This window comes from Galleria mellonella, unplaced genomic scaffold (assembly GCF_026898425.1).
Source record: "Galleria mellonella isolate WM207_F2 unplaced genomic scaffold, CSIRO_AGI_GalMel_v1 utg59, whole genome shotgun sequence".
In the NCBI taxonomy this organism is placed as follows: domain Eukaryota; kingdom Metazoa; phylum Arthropoda; class Insecta; order Lepidoptera; family Pyralidae; genus Galleria; species Galleria mellonella.
The window spans coordinates 1,886,239-1,913,333 of record NW_026442125.1 but is presented as its reverse complement, the minus strand read 5'-3'; the positions used below and the strand labels follow the sequence as shown (position 1 = coordinate 1,913,333).

Here is a 27,095-nt window from a genome sequence, read left to right as displayed (position 1 = left end):
GGCGTTATTCCTCTGTACCCTGTAAATTCACGCCACCCTTCAGATAGAAACACGAATGGGACAGAGGTATCCAAGCAATCGACTTTTGTACAAAGTCTCCCTCTGGTATATGATATAATATGAGTGAATGAATGAGTATACTTTATTTGCATTATACAATATAGGAAATAAGCAAGACAATTTACAAACACAACGATATAATTGTATAAGTACAGTAAGACGGTTTTATTGCTGAGAGCAATCTTTTCAAGACAACTTTAGTGTAATGAACTCATTGTAATGATACTTACAACATTATAAAGTCATGGAAAGAAATCATCACACTGTAATGACGGTCATAAACGAAATGATGATTTTAATTCTGTAAAATGGTGGAATAAAGCATTGACTATAATGTCACTTATAATTTTTCACGAGATTTATAATTTATTAGCTTTCGCTCGCGACTTCGCTTGTATATTTGATGTCTCGCAGATTTTATTTTGAACCATGAGCTGCTACATCTAAAATTTCGCGTATCTAACTTCTAAACTTACGAAATTTCATGCATATTTACATCCTGAGGGATTAAAATTTTCAATATTCCTTCCCTATTTTTTATTTGCGTTATATATATATATATATATATATATATATATATATATATATATATATTATGAGTCAGTCACTCCGAATCTTCTTATTACCTAATTAAGCTTTTGTATAATTACTCGTTAGCCATTTGATTTCGGCATAGAAATAGCCACTCTTTCCTTTCCCGTAGGTGTCGACTAGGGGAGGGCGAGGGATAGGTGTTCCTCTTAAAACATCTTCAAAGCCTAACTGCTGTTGCCAATCTACCTGCCAAATATGGCAACTACTGGCAAAACCTCCCAAGGGGGAGACTCATGTTCTTATATGTATACGCTGGTATGATGATGATGATACTTGCTCGTATACATTTTGAAGTTGCTTAATATCATAATTTATTTATTACTAAGCAAGGGAGATTGTCAGTCTCTAAATTCTCTCCCTTAAGTATCATAATATAGAAAACAAAATAAAATACAATTATTGAATATTTTCAAAATAATTTATTGTCATTGTGCAAAATTCAATATAAATTATATATAAATAAATAAATCACGCTCATGTGAAGCTGAACGGAGTAGCTACTGGTAGTAACGTTATAAAAAGCAAAATACTCTTTCAATAAGACGTCCTATTTGTACAGAAAATTCCAATTTCGAATCCATCCAACCCATAACACCGAACAATAATTGTTTTCATAGGGAAACAAAGCGACAGCGCGGAGGAATCAAAAAAATTCCTCGTCGAACAACAAACTGATCTAACTGAAAACGTTGACGCTCCGAGAGGACGAGATGAGAAAACTTTGCTGAGACAATTTAATAACGCGCCTCGGACGCGCCCCGGTTGACAACCGGAAAGAATCCGAAGTAGAGGCAACAGCGGTCGTATCGCTGGGTAGAATAACTTGCCCCCTATCGTCAACAGCAGCATTATAATAAGGCTGGCTGCACATTAAAAGACATCGTCTCGACTAGATAATATTGTTTGTAGACAAGAATTCTGTCACAAGTATCCGGCACAAGTTTGTGATTCTGAAGACATTGAAATTACCACTTCTGTACTAGATTTGAGAATAGACGGATATTATGAAATAAGTGGTGATGGATCGAATATAAACAATATGGATTTATTAATCGTTTTTGTGGAAATTTTGGGAAAAGAATTATGCCCGAATTATTTAGGAGCTTTTGTACAAAGAAGATGGTTCAGAAATATATAGAACCTGGGCCCAATCATTGTACACGTACTGTATATAAAAATTGTACATTATATACATATATGTATATACAAAAGCAAATCAAATTGAACACGTTTTTTTTTTCAATTTTGTTTTATTGAATGTTACAAAATAAATTCAGAATACAACGCTTGCAATACAATCGATCAATCAAATTATTTATTTGCAAGAAATATATAAGGTTATTTATTTAAATGACATATTTCTACTTATATTTTTTCTTTTTTAATGAATGACAGAGTCGCTGTATCCCTATCAAACAGTTGCACTCTTTTATGTTTCGATAATTTTGTAACATTCCTCCAAATACGGTTTTTGGCGTATCATTTTATCAATTAAATTTTTATTGTCTATATGTACACTTTACAAATCAATATTAAGTTCTTATAATATTTTCCTTAAGACCTGAAATTGTTTGACTCTCTTCAATTGAAGTATTTGGAAGACTCATCATAGTCGTTTCAAATATGGATGAATTTGTAACAGAACATATCTTGTAGAGAATAGACTAGAATAGACCAGAGGGAGACTTTGTACAAAAGTCGATTGCTTGGGTACCTCTGTCCCATTCGTGTTTCAACCGTGAAGCAGTTGTGTTTGCATAACTGTGTTTCGGTTTGAAGGATGGGATATGGCGAGAATTTACTGGGTACAGAGGAATAACACCTGAGTCCTTAGGAATGGCAACGCATGGGGGGTATCATGGGCGAAACAGTATATCTATTATGTCCATGGTACTGCTCATGTCTATAGGCGACGGTCACTTTCCATCAGGTGGGCCGTCAGCGTGTTTGCCATTCTAAGTAGTATAAAAAAAAAAAAAAAGAGAAGTTGATTTTAGTCATGCAAAATCTATAGCATTAGCTGGTTCTAGATCTGCTGTTATATTAATTTTCTTCAATCATCTTTTTCATGTTTCAATACTGATGTTTGAAAACAATTTATATACTCATAGAATCTACTCATCATTTCCAATATAGGCACCAGAGATAAAAATGAGAGGTGACGTTATATTCGTCAATACATGAAGTTCAAGTTACCAATATAGTAACGTATAATCAATATTTACTATATGTAGGACAGCTAGAATTTCTATTTTCGTTATACGTCGCTTCGTAAATAGACAGACATATTGATTTACATTTGAACAAATATTTGTCAGAGAGAGAATTTGTACAAAAGTCGTTCGGATGGGTATGTACTTGAGTATGTCTCTGACCCCTATCTTTCACTCGTAATTCTGTCTGATTGTTTTTGACATGAAGGGTTGTTTAAATCAGATGTAATGAAATGGTAATCCCACCTGCATTTTTGGAATATGTTGGTAGGGCACAAGTAAGAGAGTTAGGTACAAATGAAAACAGGTCAATTGGTCCGTAGTGATAGATCAATAAAATTACACAACAAATTAGGATTTGATGCTAGTTGGAGTTGATGGAGAGGAATCCAGAAAAATTTAACAATGGATGAGGTCGACCTCAATAGATACTTACAGGATATGAAAGTATAACTAATGTTCTAGTCATCAGGGATGATAACAGATGATGATTCTTAAAGACAAAAGTAGGTTTACCTCTGTATTGGCCCCGAGGACTAGTTTAATTCTATATTCTATATATATATATATATAGTTACAGCAGGTTTATGTACTGATTTTAGACATAATATTAATGATTTTAGACATAATATTAAAAGTCGATTCAGAATTTAACAAGTACTCGGCCTCTCTTATAGTAAATGGTTACCGTAGCCGCTCCCAATACTAGACATGTCATGCGCGCATTGCCGACCCTTAAGAAATCTTATTACGCCCCTTTCGAAGAATCCAATGCTGTAATCTCTGGGGAAAACCTCGAGGAACATACACAAAAATGTACAAACGAATTTAGAATTTCCTCTTTTTAGTAGTTGCTTAAAAAAGCCTGAACTTTAATATTTTATGAAATGAAATCTCTCTAGATTTTTTTATTTATCTATCCAGATATTCGTATATATATAATAGTAAGAGAAAATACAAATAACAAAATGAAGTTATAGAGTTTTGTCACTAAGATGGGGGTTTTATCGTGGGCAATTGATGAGTTCAGTTATTGTGTTGAGTGTTCTTTGAAAGTTATATTCCGGAGTGGCGGCCAATATCAATCTAGACTGTAGTTATAACTTGTCATTGGAAATTGTTTTATTGACTAGTAGTACAAGTTCTTATTTTATTTTTAAGCGACTTTCAAATGGAAGATTCTCGATTCTTCTGTATTTATTACAACTATGTTTCGCAATTACATCATCAATTTTGGATTTTAATAATACTTTGTCGAAACTATAGGGTTTAAGTTCTATGATGTTCTACAACTATTTTGTAGTAATTGATTTGTTAGTAATCGTTTTCATTTTCAGAAAGAAACTCAAAGAAACTGTTTGCTTGTAGTAAGTAATTTTATTTGTAAATTTCATTCTTGATTAAAATATTTTTAACCGACTTTATAATTGTAAGAGGTTTCTAAATTTGTTTTTTTTTTATGTTTGCTCTGTTTATATCACCGTCAATTCTAAACCAATTTGTAAAATTGTTTTTTCTTTATCTGAAACGATATACCTTCAAATTGGTCCCGTGGAAATAGTATCAATAGTTCATTTTTTTAAATCTTATAACCAATATTGGTCAAATAAATAACAATATTTTTGTAACCGAAATCTTTTTTTTTTTTTTTTTTTTTTTTTTTTTGTGAAACACTAGTAAATTATAATTTTAATATATTTTGTGTTTATAATAAATTTATACTTTTATGGTTTATAAGAGATGGGAATTAAAATGGCGATAATTTAGGTAAACTATGATAATTTATCTAAATAATTTCGATATTTTAAGCAGTTTACACATCAAACTATTTGTGTCACAAATAGCTGTGTAGGGCATAGAATATACCACCCCATAATATCGTAGCGTAGCAACTACTGGCAAAACACCCCTCATGGGGAGGCTTTAAATGAATGAATGAATGAATGAGTATACTTTATTTGCATTATACAATATAGGAAATAAGCAAGACAATTTACAAACACAACGATACAATTGTATAAGTACATATACAGTAAGGCGGTCTTATTGCTGAGAGCAATCTTTTCAAGACAACCTTAATGCTTTGTTCGGCAGTGGAGAGTTAACTGCTGGTACAATAAACCTGTAATACCTACAATATATGTATATAATGGGAGATAGCGTCACAGATATATATGTATGTATTATTTGGTGAGCTGTCAGGTTATGAGTATTCGGCATTCTAAGTTGCATAAAAAAAAAATTAAAAGGACAACAACTATACTAGTTGTAGTTTATAATGAAATAAAATGCAAATTTTTAATTTGTTTCACGTAAATATCAAGGAATAACAATAACAATACCAGAGGGAGACTTTGTACAAAAGTCGTTTGCTTGGGTACCTCTGTGCCATTCGTGTTTCAACCGTAAAGCAGTTGTTTGCAGTGCCGTATTTCGGTTTGAAGGGTGGGATAAGGCGTTAATTTACAGGGTACAGATGAATAACAACTGAGTCCTCAGGAATGGCAACGCATGGAGGGTATCATGGGCGAAACAGTATACTAAGTTATGTCCATGGTACTGCTCGTGTCTATAGGCGACGGTTACCACTTCCCATCAGGTGAGCCGTCAGCTTGTTTGCCATTCTAAGTAGTATAAAAAAAAAAACAATGAAAGTGCGAGGTCCATTATAAATGCAACTAATATCACTCCTCCAATAATATAAACGATTCCTATTTGATTAGGGCATTGCTTAATTTTCTTACTGGTGACGATTCGTGGAAACTTTCACTTCGGCCGTTTGCGTAAACAGGAAAATTGGTCATTTTCAGATGTAACGAAAAATGCGGAATTATCTCTATTTAACTAAATATTCACGGCACGCTCGCCTTTATCCGCGCAACTTGAATTCTGTGATTTATTTTTATTTATTTTTTCATTACTTCTTCGTTTATTTTAGTTATTTATTATCGTGTCCGATCATGAATATGCTTCTTCTTTTATTTCTTTTCTTGCTGTTTATTTTTAATTGTTTTTTTTTTATTACAACTCGAAAGAAAATTAGCTAGCTCGCTTGATAGATCGTTGTGTCATCTCCCTACGCTTATCTCAGAATTTATATATAATTACTAGCTGACTCGGCAAACGTTGTTTTACCATATACGTTATTTCGAGAATTAAACATGAAAGTTTATCCTATTACAATTATTATTTTCGATTGCCATCTTGCAAGCTTATTGCGGCATATAAAAATCGCGATTAAAAAACAGGGGTTGATCGTAAAAGCGTGAAAATTTAAATTTGTATGTATTTTTCAATGCTTAATCATAATAAAATAAAAAAAGTTCAAAAAATAAAAAAAATTAGAGGTAAGTCTCACCGTTATCATTGAGGGGTATGAAAAATAGATGTTGGCCGATTCTCACACCTACCCAATATGGACACAAAATTTCATCATTTCGGTAAAGCCGTTTTGGAGGAGTTTGGTAACAAACACCTCGACACGAGAATTTTATATATTAGAGATTTATATATTTTATAGTTTATTATTCAGGTTCAGCGTAATATGGTTTTCTTTTGCATTCTTCTCTCAACTTCTATTCTGGTCTAATAATTTTTCACACAATATATTCATGTCTTTTCAACAGACTTTGAAAAGAAGGAGATACTCAAGTCAACCTATTTGGAAAATTATTTTTTTATCTGAATGTATATATATAGTATTACATACAGTTGAAATACGTTACAAGCATTTTTTGTAATTGAATAAAAAAAGAAATAAAAGAAAGCTCACCTATAACAACGCCGTCCACACTCGGTCCAAACGCGTAAGCGAAGTCGGGTGCTTGAACTGGTGCAGACAATATTGCTTCCAACGGCCGCTCCCGAAGACACCGCAGTAATGCAGGAGGCGTTAGTTCTAAAAGAAATATTTATTCATAAAGTTGTTTGTATTACACAATAATCGATTCTCCAAAAAAAAAAACCACTAACTTCTAACCATCGTTATTGCTAGTAATATACCCTATCAGGTCGCGGTTCCCCCTGGAACCAGAGGAGAGGGAAACTTTATATAAAAGTCGTTTGCTTGGGCACCTCTGTCCTATTCGTGTTTCTACCTTGAAGCAGTTGTGTTTGCATGGCTGTGCTTCGGTTTGAAGGGTGGTATATGACAGTGTATTTACAGGGTACAGAGGAATAACACCTAAGTTAGGAATGGCAACGTATAGAGGGTAACATGGGCGAAACTCTGTTATTTCCATGGTACTGCTCATGTCTATAGGTGACGGTTACCGCTTTCCATTAGGTGAGCCGTCAGCTTGTTTGCCATTCTAAGTTGCATAAAAAAAAAACTATAGTGTTTTTTTTTATTTGTAACGATAGGCTAATTGACCTATTTTCATCTTCACCTAACATCTCTCACTGGTGCCCAGCCAGCGTATACCAGATGGAGTAACCATTCCATCGCTAAGAACAAAGAATTAAATAAATAAATAAATTACATAGTAATAAAATTGTCATTTCATAGCAGGCTAGTGTATAGAAAATGTTATACTGCCGTATAACCCTACCAAATTTAAATACAACCTGCTTACATACTTTCTACATAAACTGTGTCGAGTATATAATCTAGTGATGTAAAATTTGTCATTGACAAATAATTGACATATCAAACATTTTCTATACACTAGCCTGCTATGAATTGAGAAAAATAACAACTGATAGTGTATCTTTCGTCCCCTTTTTACTAATTATATTTACATAAGAAGAAAGGAGGCAACCATATGATTTATAGTTTTTATTTTATCATTCCTTCTATGTAATTCCTTGTTCTTAGTTCCATCGTCACCTATTTAAAAAAAGAAACCTTCAAACCGAAACACATATGTTTTTTTAATTCTCGTATTGTTAATATAAATTTTAACCAGCCAGTTTCGAGTACATTGCACTCGTAATATGATATTTCAAACACTATCAATTTATGTACATTAATTAAATAGCTAATATGTATTTATAAATTAATATGTTATTATTATATGCTGTTATTGTAATTGAGTTGTAATTATTATTCATTCGTACACAAAGACTGAATCGCATTATTTTAATTATGTTCGAGAGCGGAATAATGTTTGGAAAATTTATATTAATTATTATTAATATATATTTTATAACAATTTTTATAATTCAAAACAATATTGTCGTATTCAGCATATACTTTCTATGTTGTTATTTTATAGCATTAACATATCCCAATCTTGCAAGAACAGTTACTTATCGGCAGGGATTCGAGTGGGATAGAAATACCCAAGCGAAAGAAGAATGTTCTGAATATGTCTGAGTTTCTCTAACTGTGTTATACGATATGTATATAGATTTCAAATTCACATTTAATACACACGTTTCCTATATAATTTTCAAAGCAGTGAAAATGCTTAGCTTCGTGATTAGTAAAGGTAAAGATTTTAAAGGTTTAAAAAAAGCAACAGCTGCGTTTCTTGTCCGTTCTTCTCAGCTGTAATTGCGAGCTGGGCGGTAGATTTATAAAAGAATTACTATTAAAAAATGCTTATTTATAATATTAAGTTTCCTTGAATAAACATTATTTTTTATTCAAGCAGTTGTATTTGCATGGCTGTGTTTCGGTTTGAAGGGTGGGATATGGCGTGAATTTACTGGGTACAGAGGAATAACACCTGAGTCCTCAGGAATGGCAACGCATGGGGGGGTATCATGGGCGAAACAGTATACTCTGTTATGTCCATGGTACTGCTCATGTCTATAGGCGACGGTTACCACTTTCCATCAGGTGGGCCGTCAGCTTGTTTGCCATTCTAAGTTGTATAAAAAAAAAAAATATTTTATTTTATTTATGTTGGTCCACTCTATTGCTTCTATATATATGATGCACTAAGATCACTTTTGGAATATGCATCTAGGTCCTAGGTACAGTGTAGAATCTACAATATGTTATCATATGTATGTAAATCAATAATTACTAGTACCGCATTCGAGTATTCTGACACTTCCCTATGGTTGACTGGGAGAGAATGCTTTTAGCATTAAGTCCGCCATGTACACATATTTGTACTAATGAATAAATTAATAAATGTAGTCGCAACATGAATTTTATGAACATGCTTTCATTCCGTCTTTGGCGGATCGTCGAAAAGAAATTGACCAGATGTTTTTATATAAGATTATAAATAATTATGGCGAGGAGGTCGACTTGACGCTTGTTGCTAGCAATGGGCACGCTAGTCCCCAACACTGACAATCCCTTTCCCCCCACTTTATTATATTAGATAGTAAGAAGTAAGATGAAATGATGAGTACCAGGTGAACAGTTGGCGTGCGTCGCAACTATTGCAGCGTATTTGTTGGGGTCCGCAACCAATGACCATGGACTCAGGCCCGATCCAGACATGAGGATCGCTCTATGAAACAGTAGACCTGCAACAAAGAGAATAGATAAATAGATAGATACTCTTTATTGTTTCCTCCAAAAGATTACAATAGTAAACTTACTATAAATATAAACAATTACAAGAAATAATCACAGTGAGAAAACAATGGGCGAACTTATCGCTTAAAGCGATCTCTTCCAAGCAACCTTTGGATGGAGAGGAGTAATTATAGAGAGTTTGATCGGAGGCACGATGAAAATTCTATTATTTCTAAATATGGAGATGTGATACAGGAGGAAAATATGAATGACTAGTTTTTGACCGCGACTTCGTCCGGATGACATGGATAGGTACATTGATTGGAATATAAAGCAGCCTATCTTTTAATATACTAGCTACCGGTTTAATTTACGTGTAATTGGAACAAGAAAGCTCGACTAGTTACGGGATCAGTTCGTGATCCTTAAGCATAAGTGGCTGTTTATCAAATTCTATTTTAAGCTTATGTATACTACATTGTTTGAATATTGTAGGTTTGTTTAAATCAAAGCATTTGGCGTTCCACTGTTTATGCCTACCCTAATGGGAGACAGGCGTGACAGATGTGTATGGATGTATATTAAATTTTATGGTTGGTCAAAGCACATTAGCGCCTAAAGGTAATAAATACACAAACAAACTTACTTTCACTTATATATAAATATACTAATGATGCTTTGAATGAGTAGATAGAAAGATAAATAAATATTTTATATTACCTTTAATAGTAAAATTTTCAATAACTTGGATTATATTACTATAATCTATATAATGTAATTGTAAATTAGTAAATTGTAAATAACAAATAATTTGTAGGAATTTATATATATATATAAATTCCTATTCCATACATACACATCTGTCACGCCTGTCTCCCATTAGGGTAGGCATAAACAGTGGAACGCCAAATGCTTTGATTTAAACAAACCTACAATATTCAAACAATGTAGTATACATAAGCCTAAAATAGAATTTGATAAACAGCCACTTATGCTTAAGGATCACATATATATATATATATATATATATATATATATATATATATATATATATATATATATATATATATATATATATATAATTATTTATGGCTTTTGGCCATAACAGAATAGTTTTGCTCTTTTAAGGGCAGAGTAATAAACTGAGCTGTGACCATCTTGTGTTACTGTGGCATATGCACGAAAGAAAAAAATTATATATGTATAGATATTAGCTATATCCCGCAGCCTTGCCCGCTTGAAATATTCTATAAAATATCCTACGTCCTATGTTCGGAAATATTTTACCAGTACACCAAATTTCAATGGTTACTGCATGAAAGAGTAACTAACAAATATTCTTCCGTTGATAAAAACAAATTTCACTCACAGATTACTTTTTTCAAAAACACGCTAAGCATAATAATTTCGACTACACCCCGTATATGACGATACAGACGGGAAAACGTCTGCCGGGTTTTACTAGTGTCACATAAAATAGAACAAATGTCTTTTCGTATTAAAAGAAGATAAAATATGCTACAAAGAGTGCCCAGTGTAGACGTGAGCCGGCAACTACTAGGTATGGGCACAGATGATATAATACGTATGGGTGATATCAGTATCACTCCGATATCTATGTATTAGCAATATCATCTACGTGACCAGCATATTTATTCATTTAAACTTTAATGCACTGTAAAATTGGGCATTGGGCAAACCGAAGAAATACGTAGGTGCGGTGCATTATTGGATAGAGGAAAAATAAAGCAGTACTTGATATATTCATATAATAATTGGAAATATATTGTAACATATATTAATTGAACGGAATAAAAGACAGCCTATATCCATAGATATCATCATCATCATTTCATCATCTATTATTCATCCACTGCGGGATATAAGCCTCCCCCATAGACTGCCATCAAGGATAGTCCTGAGCTACCTGCATCCACTGACTCCCTGTTATGCATTTCAGATCGTCACTCCATCTAGTGGGAAGTCGTTCTACACTGCGTTTGCTTAGTCTCCATCCCCCTACCTCGCCCGCCTACACAACAAGGCGGGCAAGAAGACTTGTGATGATGATGATTAGTCTCCATTTCATATAGTACATGTGTACCAAATAGTCATAGTAATTGGTTAAGTTTTTAAGGCACTAAGAGGCAACCAAAAAATTTAATATCACATTTATAATAATATTAATAAGGATTAGATTCATCTGGACATTAATTCACAACTCCCACTCTTACACCAAAGCCTTCACGGCACAAGCTGCTAGACTTTGGATTACCTCCCAAATGATACCAGAATGGCGTAGTTCGTTTACGCCTTCAAAGCTCAAACAGAAAGATTTTTACAATACAATTGACAGTTGAGTTATTTATATGTACAATAGTTATCCTATGTTTTTTATATATATTTATATATTTTATTTACCTTTGTTTTGTTATTAACTATATAGTTTCTGATATTATATTTAGTTATTTATTATATTATTTTTGCAACATATATGTTATGCTTTATATACTAACCCTATAGATACATTCTCCATTTGGGTTCTCAGGGTTACCTGAAAGAAATCCCTTTAAAGTCCGCCTGTGAATATTTATGTTATAACCTAGTATCTTTATTAAAAATATATGTTCAAAAGTATAAAAAATTAATAAATAAATAACAGTAGAAATAAGCAGTCTACAACAGTCGGATATTTATATTAATTTCGATATTATGTATATATTGGATAAACGTTATTTGATATATGAGAAATTGGGCCGATATATAGATAATGCGATTAAAATATATATTGATATTACTGTATATTATTGCCCATCGCTAGTAACTCCCGAACGTCGTGTGTTACTTATATCTACCTACCTAACTTATACCTACGTATATATAGTTGGTTGATATGAAGCACTTAATCTCAAATATTTTCTGACGGAACGTGCCGCCCGAGAGCTGCGTAATATTATATTAAAAAAAACGAGCGAGCAAGTACAAGAGAAGAGTGAGATTAGTTGTTCAACAACTTTTGAGTATTTTGCTAATAAAGGCTTCTGAATATTTACATTTTAGATTAAGTGAAGTAGAATTTGTAATTACATTAAGATGTATTTTTATTTTTCTGCGTTCCATTTAACTCTTGATTACTTATTCTTTATTTAATTTAAAAATAAATAAATAAAAATAAAATAAAAATCAGTTACCATTCCATTATCATAAAAAAATACTGGTTCACTATGTATTTAGTTTCGGAAATTAGCGTGAACGAACCTTATGACATGAATTTTTTATAAACCTATATATATATATATATATATTACCTATATATATATATATATAATTCCTATATGGTATTGCAGATGAGTGGTCTGGAAGACCGATTGTACCACACCCTCACAGAATAAAATCACCTTTTGTATTATACTTATTAAAAATTTTTGAACAATTTATATGATAATTCCGGGAACAAAGGGCAAACGAAGCAAGATTTCTACGGCATCCCCTTCGCTCAATGTGAGCTTCTGCAATATCAGGGGATTAATTATTAAACGCTGTTCACCACCACCTTTCCAATCACAGATATCCTCTCCAACAAACCACTGACCAAATATAAACTTAAACATTGTTTTGTTTCGCGTGCCGGTGTATGCGCGTATGTCAGAGAGGATATTTTGCCAGTAGGTGCGGACCTGTTTTTTATGGCAACGTAGAAATAGACCATCCTCGCGTCTATGCATGCCTATGATATTTAAAATCGAAACCGACCAACTCATTGAGCACGTCCCTATTCTTCGAACAGATTCATTCTCGTGATTCTTGGCGATTTTAATGCCCACCATACCGAATGGCTTGGTTCACACACACTAAAGATCTGTTCATGACTTTGCTTTGGCTTATGGTCTGACGCAGCTTGTTTCCTCGCCTAAAATAAATAAATTAATAATTTTTCCGTCGAGTGTTATATAAAATTTCATGAGTCCGATTCCACCATTCCAATCGTGTTTGGCACTGTATATTGTATTTAAATTACAAATCCAAAATTACGACATCGGAATTCCATCGCCGATGTGGTGTTCGTGGAATACACTCTGTTCCTGTCGGTGGGAAATCCCAGCCCTGGTATGGAGCCTCTTGTAGAATAGCATCTCGCCTGAAACAAATCTTCCAACTGGGCCAAAGGTCGAAGATTGAATAGTGAAAAGAAAATAACTATTCTTCAGAATAATAAAATGCGACGTTTATATCTCGACTTCTGGTCTCTTGCCAATATTTCAAAACTCGTAACAAAGAGAAGGCTAATCTCCTTGGATCTCTCTTTGCATCAAACTATGACGGGGAGAAACCACCGATATTTAGTAAAGCTCTATGCCGGATGTTATCTATAATCCATATTGAGTACAGAAGCACCAGAGTTGGCTCCGGTTCTTAGTCTTTTTCGGCTCTGTTACTCATCAGGTAAGAGAGATTATTAAAACCCAATTTTAAATAGATTATTCTCGATCATAATCTTCCATCATCCACTGTTGAATGTAGATCGCCAGTACGGCTTTCGACGGGGTCGGCTGGTGATCTTTTAGTTTATTTAACACACCGATGGGCGGTGGCAATCGAGAATAAGGGAGAGGCCACGTTTGGATATTGCGAAAGCCTTTGATCGGTTGGCATACTAATCTCAAAACTACCTTCGTTTGGGTCTTTGTGCAGTTGGGTCGACGTTTTAAGAGAGACACTTGACTTAAAACCTATTGCTTTGTCCATTATGTTCCTTATCAATGATATGTTACAGATCAGTGATATTCATTTTATGCAGACACAGTACAGGAGATGCATTATACACCGGTCATGCAAAGATCTCGCGGGCACATACCGATGAGCTCCGGAACAGACTTGTGTCCGAAACTTCGCTCGACAAAGTTTCGATCTGGGGTGAACGCAATCTTGTTCACTTTATGAAGACACAAATCTGCGCGTTCACCGCAAAAAAGACACCGTTTGTTTATTTGTTATTTTATAATAAGCGCTTATATACGGTTTAACCTCATCTGGAGGAAAAAGCTGATAAATTCCAAAAAGTTGGGGGTGCTCTTATATATTTCACTAAACCGCCTGAAAAAGTACATAGGAGCGCCACTTTTATATCAAAGTGAAATAATTTTACGATCGGCGTCTTACGTCGTTAAAGTCAGATGATGTCTGTGCATTTTCTAAAGAAGAATTGTTCGGATTGATATAAGATTTTCCACAACCCGCCATAAACTAAAATTTCATTTCATCCCAACCATCTGACAAGTATCCTCCACCGTGCGTTTTTCAAGGCACTTTCTCCCAATTATCAGCAGATTATACGACAACATAACCTTCAAGAAAAGAGCATATTCCTTTTTAAATCCGGCAGCACACCTGCAATGCCGTAGGTGTTGTGGGTGATCATGGGCGGCGGTAGTCACTTACCATCAGGTGAGCCGCATGCTCGTTTGCCCCCTGTGTTGTAAAAAAAAAAAAAAAAATATATATATTGATAATTATCTATTAAAATATATAATTATAATAAAAAAAAATAATAATGGATATACCATTGATTCTTTAATTCCTTCTACCAAAAATTGTCTAGAAGAAATTGCTTGGCAATAAGATCACCTTTTGTATTACACTTATTAAAAATTTTTGAACAATTTATATGATATTGGTGAAACAAAGTATTAAATTATTATTTCCAGTCGTTAACAATTCACTGCCAAATATAAGCCTTCCGCATAAGGGGAGTTTTGCCAGTAGTTGCCATGTTTGGCAACCGCAAATAGGCTTTGGTGATATTTAAAAGGGACGCTGCTACCCATCCTTCGACCATTCTCTATTCTATTCATTAGAGTGGTCCATTCTATGCCAGGACCACACAGTAAAGAACGGGCCACCCTTTCTTTTCTAAAATAAATAAATTAATAATTTAGTGTTATATAAAATTTTAGCACATTACCATTAATCATGTATATCGAATTTAATTTACAAATCCAAAATTACGACACGGAATTAGAGTTGTCGTTACAGTTCCACCAAAAGACGCTCCGCCGACAAATCTCCAACTCTCGAAGATTGAATAAGGGAATACAAAATTGGAAATATTCTTACAGAATAATAAAATGCGACGTGATATACACTTCAATATTTCAAAACGGGTACAGTAATATTCATTGCTCTATGTGATATTTTAAAGCCAAGCTTTATCTATAATCCATATTGAGTACAGAAGCACTTCGAGTCAGAAATAAGAGAGTTTATTAAAACCCAATTTTAAATAGATTAGATATAGGTCTTCCACATCCACTGTTGAATGTAGACCTGGCGGGGTTTTGCCAATAGTTGCCACGCTTGGCAGAATGGTTGGCAACTGCAGTTTGTCTTTTGGTGACGTTTTAAGAGAGACACTTGTCTATTCTTTGTCCATTATGTTCCTTTAGTCACCTTTTACGACACTTACGGGAAAGGAAGGGGTGGCCCGTCCTATGCCATGACCAAATTTGTTTATTTGTTAGTTATTTTAGAGCGCTTTAACAGTTTAACCTATTGATGTTAAATTTCTTATATAGGTACTATTTGAGATGAAAAAGTACATAGACTACTTTTATATCAGTGAAATAATTTTACTGGGTACGCCGTTAAAGTCATGGGTAAAGAATAATTACCTATAAGTTACCAAATAGTAATCAGTTTGATATTAATTGCTAATTATCAGCGATTAATGCTCTACAAATCGCAAATCCGGCCCCACATGGAGTATTGTTGTTACTTATGGGCCAGAGCACCTAAATACCAGCTTGAACCTTTCGACTCGTTGCAACGACGAGCTATGAGAATTGTCGATGATCCCAGGCTCACAAGCGGTATCGAACCCTTAAGTCTTAGGAGAGATTTTGTCTCACTCTGCGTGTGGGATTGTGCTTAGAGGAATTGATGCCCGTAGCCACTTTCTACCATCGTACGGCTCGCTATCGACAGAGAACTCATCCTCATGTCCTACAGCCTCAATGGTCGCGTACTGCGCGGTTTCAGACACGTTTCCTCCCACGAACATTCAGGTTGTGGAATGAGCTTCCTGCCGAGGTTTTCCTAAGAGACTACAGCATGGGATTCTTCAAAAAAGGGGTAAAGAGGTTTCTTCAGGGTCGCAACGCGCGCGTAATACCTCTGGTATTGCAGGTGTTCATAGGCTACGGTAACCACTTACCATCAGGTGGGCGGTATGCTTGTTTGCCACCTCAGTGGTATAAAAAAATATTAAATATAATGTAAGAAAGAAGAGAGAAGAAAAATTAAATATCCTTATTGAAGTAAACTTAAGTATTTTTGAATAGTAATTTTTCCATTATTTTCCCGCTCGTTTAGAACGCAACTTCAGCTATGAAGAACGATCGACGATGTTCGGTGGTCGACGGTGAACGGTAAAGGTTACTGTTATAAAACTATACAGAAACGTAACAACAAGGGTACGTGTTTAATCAGCGTCATACGAGCCGAGCATAAAAGTTCTCGGTAACAACGAGGAATTTCTAGAAAAATTAGTTTTGAAAATATGACGAATATTGCGAATGCTTAGCATTTCCGTGAATGCCGTTTGAATAAATACATCGCATTTTAAATGGCGCATTCTCATCTCATTTATTCAGTACTGGTCCCGAGACCATTGCACGAAATAATATTGTGCATTCTGCAGTTTGCATGGCATCAAGTGCGGTTGATAATGGTGCACGATCTTCAATTGGACCATTTCTATTGACTATCATATTGGACGGGTTATTTCTCTATTATACTAATATTATTGTTAGAAATGCAAAAGTTTGCGTGGACAGATGTAAAGCTGTTTGTTAATTTTTTACACAAAAAGTGGAAATTGGAATTTTATCTATTTATTTTTATTTTTTGCAGTTGCATTCATTGCAATTTATTGCATCAATTAAATGTAATAAATACAGTACATTTTACTGAGATATGATACAAAAGGCGGTCTTATCGTTCAGCAATCTTTTCTAGACAACTTTTGGGTTGAGAACATTCAGAAAAAAGATAAAGGGTGGGTGAGGTATTATTATATATATATATATATATATATATATATATATATATATATTTTTTTTTTTTTTTTTCACTGTGCATCTATGTCTATAGTAGTTTGTGTGCTGTAAGTAATGCAAATAAATTATCTATCTATCAATAAAGTGTAAAAATAAAATAAATAAATAAATATTTGTTTTTGTTTAAGAGATGTATATATATATATATATATATATATATATATATATATATATATATATATATATATATATATATATATATATATATATGATTTATATTGTTATTATTATGTTTAAGTTGATTTATATTGTTTATACTGCGTTTAAATTTATCTTTAGCCCTTTTCCCACTTTTCTAGTCTTATTATTTTTTTGTTATACCTTTATTACGCTATTGCCTGATAGAGATCGCTATTTAGCAATAAGGCTGGCCATTATTGCCTCTTTATTTTGCTTTTATATAATTAAATATTAATTTTGGTTTTGTACATATTGTTAACCTTTATAATCTGTATCACTCTATGAAGGGAACAATAAAGAGTTTTCATTCATTCATTCATTCATTCATTCGTTATGTGTTTTTTTAAATAAAAATATTTCGTGGCTCCAATCAAACTGTTTATAATTAACTCTTCTCCATCCAAAGGATTCCTGGAAGAGACTGCTCTCAGCGACAAGGTCGCCCATTGTTCTCTCACTGTGATCATTTCTTGTAATTGTTTGTATCTATAATAAGTTTAACTACTGTAATCTTTTGGAGGAAACAATAAAGAGTATCTGTGGTATTTTGTTGTTTAATTAACCATATGAAAGGGCAATATTTACAATTATAACAAGGTGTAGATACCGGGAATTGATGAATGGAAAATTATATAACGATACAAATATAAACAAAACTCAGGAGGGAAAATACAACGAAACGACGGTTTATGTAGGATGGTTAACACAAACAAATGTATGGTAAAGTAAACCTTATGCATATATAATAAAAACAGTTATGATAACAAAATTATTATGGCTGTTTTTCATAATAATAATTGTCGATTTTGTTTGATGACCTTGATATTGTGGTTTAAGACATCGCCATATCATCCAATGATGTCGGGTTCGGTTCCCGTGTAATACAAACTTTTGAATTCATGTTTTTTTTTATATAACACAGAGTGCAAAACGAGCATTCGATTCACTTGATTGTAACTGACTACCATCGCCCATAATCACCCGCAATACCAGAAGCAGTGCAGGTGTGCGGCTGTCCTTTTAAAAAGGAATATGCTCCTTTCTTGAAGGTTATGATGTCGAATCGTTTCGGAAATACTATTGCTGGAAGTTGATCCTAAAGCGTGGTTGTACGTAGAAGAAAGTCAACCAAACACTATGAAGTTTGGCGTACACATACTACATGGGATGGATATAGGCTACGTTTTATCCCGATTAGTAAACAGATCCCAGTCACGCGGACGTGTCGTGGATAAATGCTATCATAGCATCCTTTAACTGCCCACCGCTGAACATAAGCAGTTGGGCTTCAGAGTTGTTTTAAGAAGGACGCAGATAAATGCTAGTAAAGACTAAATTTATAAATAGAGAAAGACCTATGTCTAAAAGTCGATGGATTCTAAGGATCCTTTTTTTTATACAATTTAGAATAGCAAACAATGTGGCGGCCCACCTGATGGAAAGTGGTAACCGTCGCCTATAGATATGAGCAGTACCGTGGATATAACAGAGTATATTGTTTCGCCCATGATACCCCCCAAGCGTTGCCATTCCTGAGGACTCAAATGTTATTCTTCTGTACCCAGTAAATTCACGCCATATCCCAAATCTTCAAATCGAAACACAGCCATGCAAACACAACTGCTTTACGTTTGAAACACGAATGGGACAGAGGTACCCAAGCAAACAACTTTTGTACAAAGTCTCCCTCTGGTCTTTAAAATTAAAAACACTAAAACTCACCCTCAGGTACAGCTAATGAAGTCAGCAGAAAATGTACACAAGCCGCCCCAGTACCGTGACCCATGAGCGTCACGTTCGTTGGATCACCGCCGAAGACCGCAACGTTCTCTTTGATCCAGTGCAGTGCTGCGATCTGATCCATGAGGCCGTAGTTGGCTGGCGACCGAGGGTAATCATCCGATCGAGGGTTGAGGAAACCTGAGAAAGTTTTGCACCATTAGTATTACTTATTAGACATAATTAATTTATTATCTTTCTAATTGAACTGTCAAATCCTAAAATTATTAAACTAAATTTCTAATGTAGGTAGTGTATTAATTTATTTTAGCATTTATTATATAAATAAGTAGGTATTATATTTATTTATATTCGTAGTATCTTTAATAATTTTATATAATTTAGTAATATTATATAATTTATTATTTCATTTAACTGTATATTTGTTTATGTATTCTAAATATTAATAGTTGTACGACTTTAGCTGCCTGCGAAAGATAGGCTTTCCAACTGTATTAGGTTGAATGGAAGAGATTTCTGTCAGAGATAAGTTCACCCTTGCTCTTTTTTTTATAACACTTAGAATGGCAAACAAGCTGACGGCCCACTTTAAATTAACATTTAATTTATAAATGTTGTGAGGGACTTATAAATGTAGAGGAGAACCAGAGGGAGACTTGTACAAAAGTCGATTGCTTGGGTACCTCTGTCTCATTCGTGTTTCTACCGTGAAGCAGTTGTGTTTGCATGGCTGCGTTTCGGTTTGAAGAGTGGGATATGGCGTGAATTTACAGGGTACAAAGGAATAACATCTGAGTCCTCAGGAATGGCAACGCATGGGGGGTATCATGGGCGAAACAATACACTTTGTTATGTCCATGGTATAGGCGACGGTTACCACTTTCCATCAGGTGGACCGTCAGCTTGCTGACCATTCTAAGTTGTATAAAAAAAAAAACGTTACGACAGCAATACACTACGGGTATCACTAGCGTGTATCCGACACTAAAAAAACCCTTAACACGCCCTTTTGAAAAAACCCCATACGTAATCTCTAAGGGAAACCTTAGTAATATGTTTATTTAACAACCTGAGTCTTGGCAGAAGGAAACTCTTTTGAAATCGTACTGAAGACGACTATTCGTCAGAGAAATGATCCTCGCGGTACTATGTAAATATATTTTTTTATATATATTATTTATTATATATATACTCAGGTGTTATACCTCTGTACTCAGTAAATTCACGCCATATCCCACCCTTCAAACCGAAACACAGCCATGCAAACACAACTGCTTCACGGTTGAAACACTAATGGGAAAGAAGTACCCAAGCAATCGACTTTTGTACAAAGTCTCCCTCTGGTATGTAACGTATGTAAATTTGTTTGTCATCTCTGTACCTATAAATATTTTTAATATTGTTATAAACATTTCTGTGTTTATCCTCCTATTAGGGGGGTTTGCTACTAGTTGCCACGCGTTGGCAAATGAGTTTACAACCGCAGTTAGGCTTTGAAGATGTTTCAAGAGAACTGCCCTGCTCCTGCCCATCCCTTGGCTATTAAATTAGTTAGTTGATGGGTGGAATGTGACAGTGAAGTTACTATTCCATTATTATGCATGAATTTTTTTTACACTACATTTTGTCATTGCCACAACACACACACACACACGCACACGCACACGCACACGCACACGCATATATATATAGATATATATCGCACGCGCACGCACACTCAAGACGCGCATATATGCAGACGCCTGCCCCTGGTGTGACACGCACACGCACACGACAGGCACACGCACACGCACACACAGTCCATTGCTGAATATAAATGACAATGATGTTACCATTATATTTTTATCCAATAAAAAAAAGCTTTAAATCTTTCTATATTTTAATACACTGTAGTGGGGGGAAAGGGGTTGTTAGTAATGGAGACTGAGAATCCCATTGCTTGCAATATACCAGGTCGACCTCCTCGCGGTTCCCCCTGGAAACTATCAGTGGTTAATTCCTGATGAATTCAGCATGATGGGCTAACTATTCCACGTTTTCATTCTCATCTATCACCCTTCACTGGTGCTCCGCCAGCGAATATTAGCGCAGGTGGGGTTACCATACCATTTTCACTCATCAAAAAAAAGTACAGTGTAGTAAAATTTAAACCAAGATTTCTTCAAAACACTATCAGTGGTGGCAAGAGTAAAAAGACGCTCAACGAGGTCAAGTCTTAAGGTGGCTAAAAGTACATCTCTCAACAACGAATTTACTCTTAATTAAAAGGCGTTAATTATTTTTAAATTGCCAACAAACAAGTCACAGTCTACAAAGGAATATTTGTTAAAAAGATTAAATATTTGACATTAATTATTTATTATAATATTTCTGTATTTAACATATTTACTTGCTTGCTTTAATTTATTTTATTTTATTTTATTTCCATTCATAATCTTATACATCCTTATAATTATATATTCATTTATAATTATGTTATAATAACTGTTTATAATTACTCCTCTCCATCCAAAGATTGCCTGGAAGAGATCGCTCTTAGCGATAAGGTCGCCCATTGTTTTCTCATTGTGATTATTTCTTGTACTCGTAATTGTTTATCTATACTTATATTAAATTTGTAGAGAGATCAATTCTGTACATAAAATATATTTCCAAAATAACTATCAGTAAATTTTTTGTCTGTCTGTCTGTATGTTCGTTATAGAAACAAAAACGACTCAACGGATTTTAACGAAACTTAGTACAATTATTCTTCATACTCCTGGGCAGGTTATAGTATACTTTTCATCACGCTACGATCAATGAGAGCAGAGCAGTGAAGGGGAATGTTGGTAAAACGGGAGAAGTTACTCCATTTTTAAGCTTCCATCGCGTGTGCCTCAATGGCCACTTTTTAAAATGTAGAAATGTCCACCAGTGCGAAGCTGGGACGGGTTGCTAGTATCTAGAATAAGTTTACTATTGTAATCTTTTGAAGGAAACAATAAATAGAAATATCTATCTATCTATCTATAATTTCACAGTTGTCAACAGACTTTTATAAAAGATTGTGTCCTAAAAAAAAACTTACTTCAATTGTGGTAAAATCGGCTATTTTCATTTCAAAACTAAACTATCAAACTGGTTTTAATAAAATCTCTATAGGAATAATGTGTATGTATATTCTTTCAGATAAAAAAAAAGAATTTTCCAAATCGGTTTTTTTTTTCTAATCGATGATAATATTATAATAACCCCGCATGCGCAATCGGTTAACACTGGCGAGGCGCCAGTGAAGGATAATAAGTGACGATGAAAGCAGGTCACTTAGTCCATCGTGACGAATTCCACTAGAATTAACCACGATGGTTTCCAAGGGAAACCACGTGGACGTCGACCTGGTAGGGTGTATTGCTGGCAATGGGTCATTTAGACTCTATTACTAATAATCCCTTTCCCCCCTCCAAATCGATTTACAAGTGATGAAGTTATACGTACAAACTGTACGGTACGGTGAGAGAGGATAGACAGTTGGGAGGGCATCATAGGAAACTAGGTTACTAATCGAATTTACATTACACATCATGATCAACAACATATCAGCCTTTGGAAGGTTTTGCCAATAGTTGCCACGCTTGGCACGCAAATTGGCAAACGCAGTTAGGCTTTGGAGATGTTTTAAAAGAGACGCTGCAGCCTATAGCCTCGCCCACCCTTAGTCGCCTCTTACGACATCCACAAAAAGGAAGGGGTGGCTTATTCTATGTGGGAACCACACGGCAGTTATATTACACAACAACGATTCGTTGCTACCTGTGACTTCGTCCGCGTAACCGGGATATGTTTACTGACCGATATAAAAGTGCTCTATATCCTTCTCCACGACTCATACGCACAACGACCCAAATGAAAGACTGAATACGGAAAGGAGTCCAATTTATATTTACATTGTATCCTTCTTCCTGCAACTGCAGTGTTGTCTCTCCCCTTTCCTTTCCCACATAAGTCCCTTGTTCCTCTCATTTATCAATTTCCTTTATGCATTTCCAACGTTCCCTTCCTTTTTTCCTCGATCCTTTCCTCCTTACCGTAGGTGGAGGAAACCACCAAATGTATTTCCAAAGAGGGTTGACGTCAGGCAGGCGAAAACTAAAGGCCAAATCTTTTTGTAATATGAATAAAACCATATTACGCGGACCCTAAATAATATTGGGATAAGAATAGGAGGATGACGACGATCCTCCTCCATCCCATAAATAACGTGTATATCAAATTTCAAAATGATCGGTTCAACTGTTAAGATGCTATAAAATAACAAGCAAAGAGTGGACTTTATACTCATAATTGATGGTCCCTTTTCATACCTTTACTGTACTGTAAACTGCTAAATGTAATACCACAAAATTGTCAATTTATTTAACAAATTCCCACCAAATTTTGCAACATCAAGCAAAGATCTCGTCGCGTCATTTAGAGCGTGCTAAAATTGTTGAACAGTCACGAATCAGTTAAATAGTAATCGCCTTGCGGCCATTCATTAGATAACTTATTTATTGCGGTAAACGAAATTAAATATTGCGATAGTAGTGCTTATGATCGTTATTCCTTTGATAATAGAATACAATTTATCATCATAACAGATCGTTAGATTGGTTAGTCGACTAGAATTATTTTGTTCAATTCTGCCACCATTATATAATAGTGGAATTAAACAAAATAATTCTAATTCTGCAATCGTTAATTATAACAAATCGTTAAATCTTAACAAAAGTCGTTTGATTGGGCACCTCTGTCTCTTTTGTGTTTCTACCGTGAAGCAGTTGTGTTTACATAGCTGTGTTTCGGTTTAAAGGGTGGGATATGGCAGTGAATTTACAGGGTATAGAAGAATAACACTTGAGTCACGTAAACCAGTATACTCTATTATGTCCATGGTACTGTTCATGTCTATAGGCGACGGTTACCACTTTCCATCACGTGGGCTATCAATTTATTTGCCATTCTAAGTTGCATAAAAAAAAAAAAATACATTATATGGTGGCGAAATTAAACAAAATAATTCTAATGGACTAATCTGTTAATGGATTTTTACAAAAAAATACCTAATTAAAAAAATATAAAAAAAAAAATAAAAAATAATACTAAGCTTACTACTAGGCTTAGTATAAGTAAAATATCAGTTTTTAAAATGAGATTTTGTAATCATTAAACCATTTTAAAAATTATTAAAACTGTTAACCATTTTTATTCATTTTCAAAACGATAAAGGCATTACATTTGAATATATATATATATATATATATATTTTTTTTTTCTATTTAAAAACACAATAAATCAACAAAGCTCAAGTACATAAATAAATTCCTCGTATTTCGATATCATTTCTGAAGCTTAATTTATTCAAATGAGACAAATTTTATTTGCATATTTCACGGATAAAAGCAAAAAAAAAATATATATATATATATATACACATTATTTTTGTCTTGTATGTAATAAATTCCATCAAAAGTGTATGTGAATAATAAAAAAAACACAGTACATTTTCTCGTCGAGTCGGTGAGTTATTTATTCGTGAAATAAGAGCAAAAAAATAAATGTAGAATAAAGTCGCTAGCTGACACGAGGTATTAAAAATTTACACAATTATTTATTTACATTTATGAACCCTCTGCTGACGCGCTAAAAACGTGAAATAAAAAATAAAACAACTTGAACTTACTTCTGTAGATATATTAATATATTTAAGATTTTCTTCAAAATGAACACAAAGATTTAGTTCGTCATCTTGTTTGAATATTCTGATCATCATCATCATCCACTGCTGAACATAGTCCTCCCAATAGACTGCCAAGGAACAGTTCTGAGCCTCCTACATCCATCGACAGTCTGCAGTGTATTCAAATACCAGATGGAATGATGACCACAAGGTCGTATATATATATATATATATATATATATATATATATATATATATATATATATATATATATATATATATATATATATATATATATATATATATATATATATATACATATCTGTATATATATATATAGGATTTCCCAACATGAGTTCATAAATGTAAGGATTGTATAAAAAAAATTAGAGCTTTCACCAAATGAAACGTAACCTTTTCTACCTTTTTAGGATATGCATTATGCACTTGATGTCTAAATGCTACTGTCTAAAAATGTAAAAGTCTGAAATATGATGAATCTAAAGTCAGAAATGTGGCAAATAACAAAAAAATATATATTTTGTTTTAATTTGTTATATTATTTATTTTTTTATTATATTTATTTTTCTTTATTATTAATTAGGAGTTTGTTGTGATACGGTGGGCTTTGTTTAACATTAATATCCATGTTTATTTAGGTAGTAAGCCTAAGTATACTTACGTACCAAAAACATGAACGTAATCATTTGTGACGTGCCATTTTCTGTATTAGGGACTTATTGTACTAAAAAAATATAATATAGAGATAGAGGTTTTCCCAAGAGACTACATCATGGGGTTCTTCAAAGGGGGGGTAAAGAGGTTTCTTCAGGGTCGGCAACGCACACGTAATACCTCTGGTATTGCAGGTGTTCATTGGCTACGGTAACCACTTACTATCAGGTGGGCCGTATGCTTGTTTGCCACCTCAGTGGTATAAAAAATAAGTTATTTATTCATGCAACTAATTAATGTTATTTTACATTTTTATCTTTTTTTTTAATTTTTTTTATACGACTTAGAATGGCAAACAAGCTGACAGCCCATCTGATAGAAAATGGTAACCGTTGCCTATAGACATGAGCAGAACCATGGACATAACAGAGTATACTGTTTCGCCCATGATACCCCCCATACGTTGCCATTCCTGAGAACTCAGGTGTTATTCCTCTGCACCCAGTAAATTCACGCCATACCCCACTCTTTAAACCGAAACACAGCCATGCAAACACAACTTCACGGTTGAAACACGAATGGGACAGAGGTACCCAAGCAATCAACTTAATAGAATATTTATTCATTAAATGAATTTTCGTTACCCTTTAAATAGTATTTTTTATTATTATTCTTTTTTTAATAAAAAGACGTGTCGACACGCGCTACCGTGGTACATTATTATGATTTAAATAAACTTCTCCCTTAATTAAATTAGGCAATAATTATATTAATTTCATTAGAAACAAAGGCAACGCGAAATTACTCAATTAGAGTGCTTTTAAAGGCGGTGAAATCCTTGAGAAATTTCATGTAACTTTGTAAGATTTTATGAAATTAGCTAATACGTATTTAGTAAGTTTAAAATAAATCGTTCCATTTGCAAGTTATAAGTTGGACGTTTATTTCAAAAGGCATAAGGTTCTATATTTGTTTACAAGATATTTCATTCATATTTTTTTTTTTTATACCACTTAGAATCGCAAATAAGTTGACGGCCCACCTGATGGAAAGTGGTAACCGTCGCCTATAGACATGAGCTGTACCATGGACATAACAGAGTATACTGTTTCACCCATGATTACCCCCCATACGTATGATTACATCATTTATCATCATCACGGTCATCACCATCATCATATCATGTACTATATAATTAACTTCATCAAATATTTATTTAATTTACACTTATTTTTTGCAAAAGTATAAATAAATAAATAAAATATCACGATGATCTAGTGACATACGTTCCCAACTTACAGACACATCATCAGATTTTTTGTTTTTATATGCAACTTAGAATGGCAACAAGTTGACGACTCACCTAATAGAAAGAGAATCGTCATCAGGCATTTAGTCCC

At 33.9% G+C, this 27,095-nt stretch overlaps 1 protein-coding gene across 1 annotated transcript in view; it reads right to left on the bottom strand.

Annotated features, from left to right (window-relative positions):
* The window catches only part of LOC113522707 (neuroligin-4, Y-linked), a 138,746-nt gene that overhangs the window by 27,724 nt on the left and 83,927 nt on the right, over positions 1 to 27,095 (bottom strand). The window contains exons 4-6 of the mRNA XM_026908490.3: positions 19,305 to 19,502; positions 9,180 to 9,296; positions 6,640 to 6,765 (exon numbers count right to left, since the gene is read on the bottom strand). Of these exons, the coding sequence (XP_026764291.1) occupies positions 6,640 to 6,765; positions 9,180 to 9,296; positions 19,305 to 19,502 (441 nt within the window). The remainder of the gene's footprint in view (positions 1 to 6,639; positions 6,766 to 9,179; positions 9,297 to 19,304; positions 19,503 to 27,095) is intronic.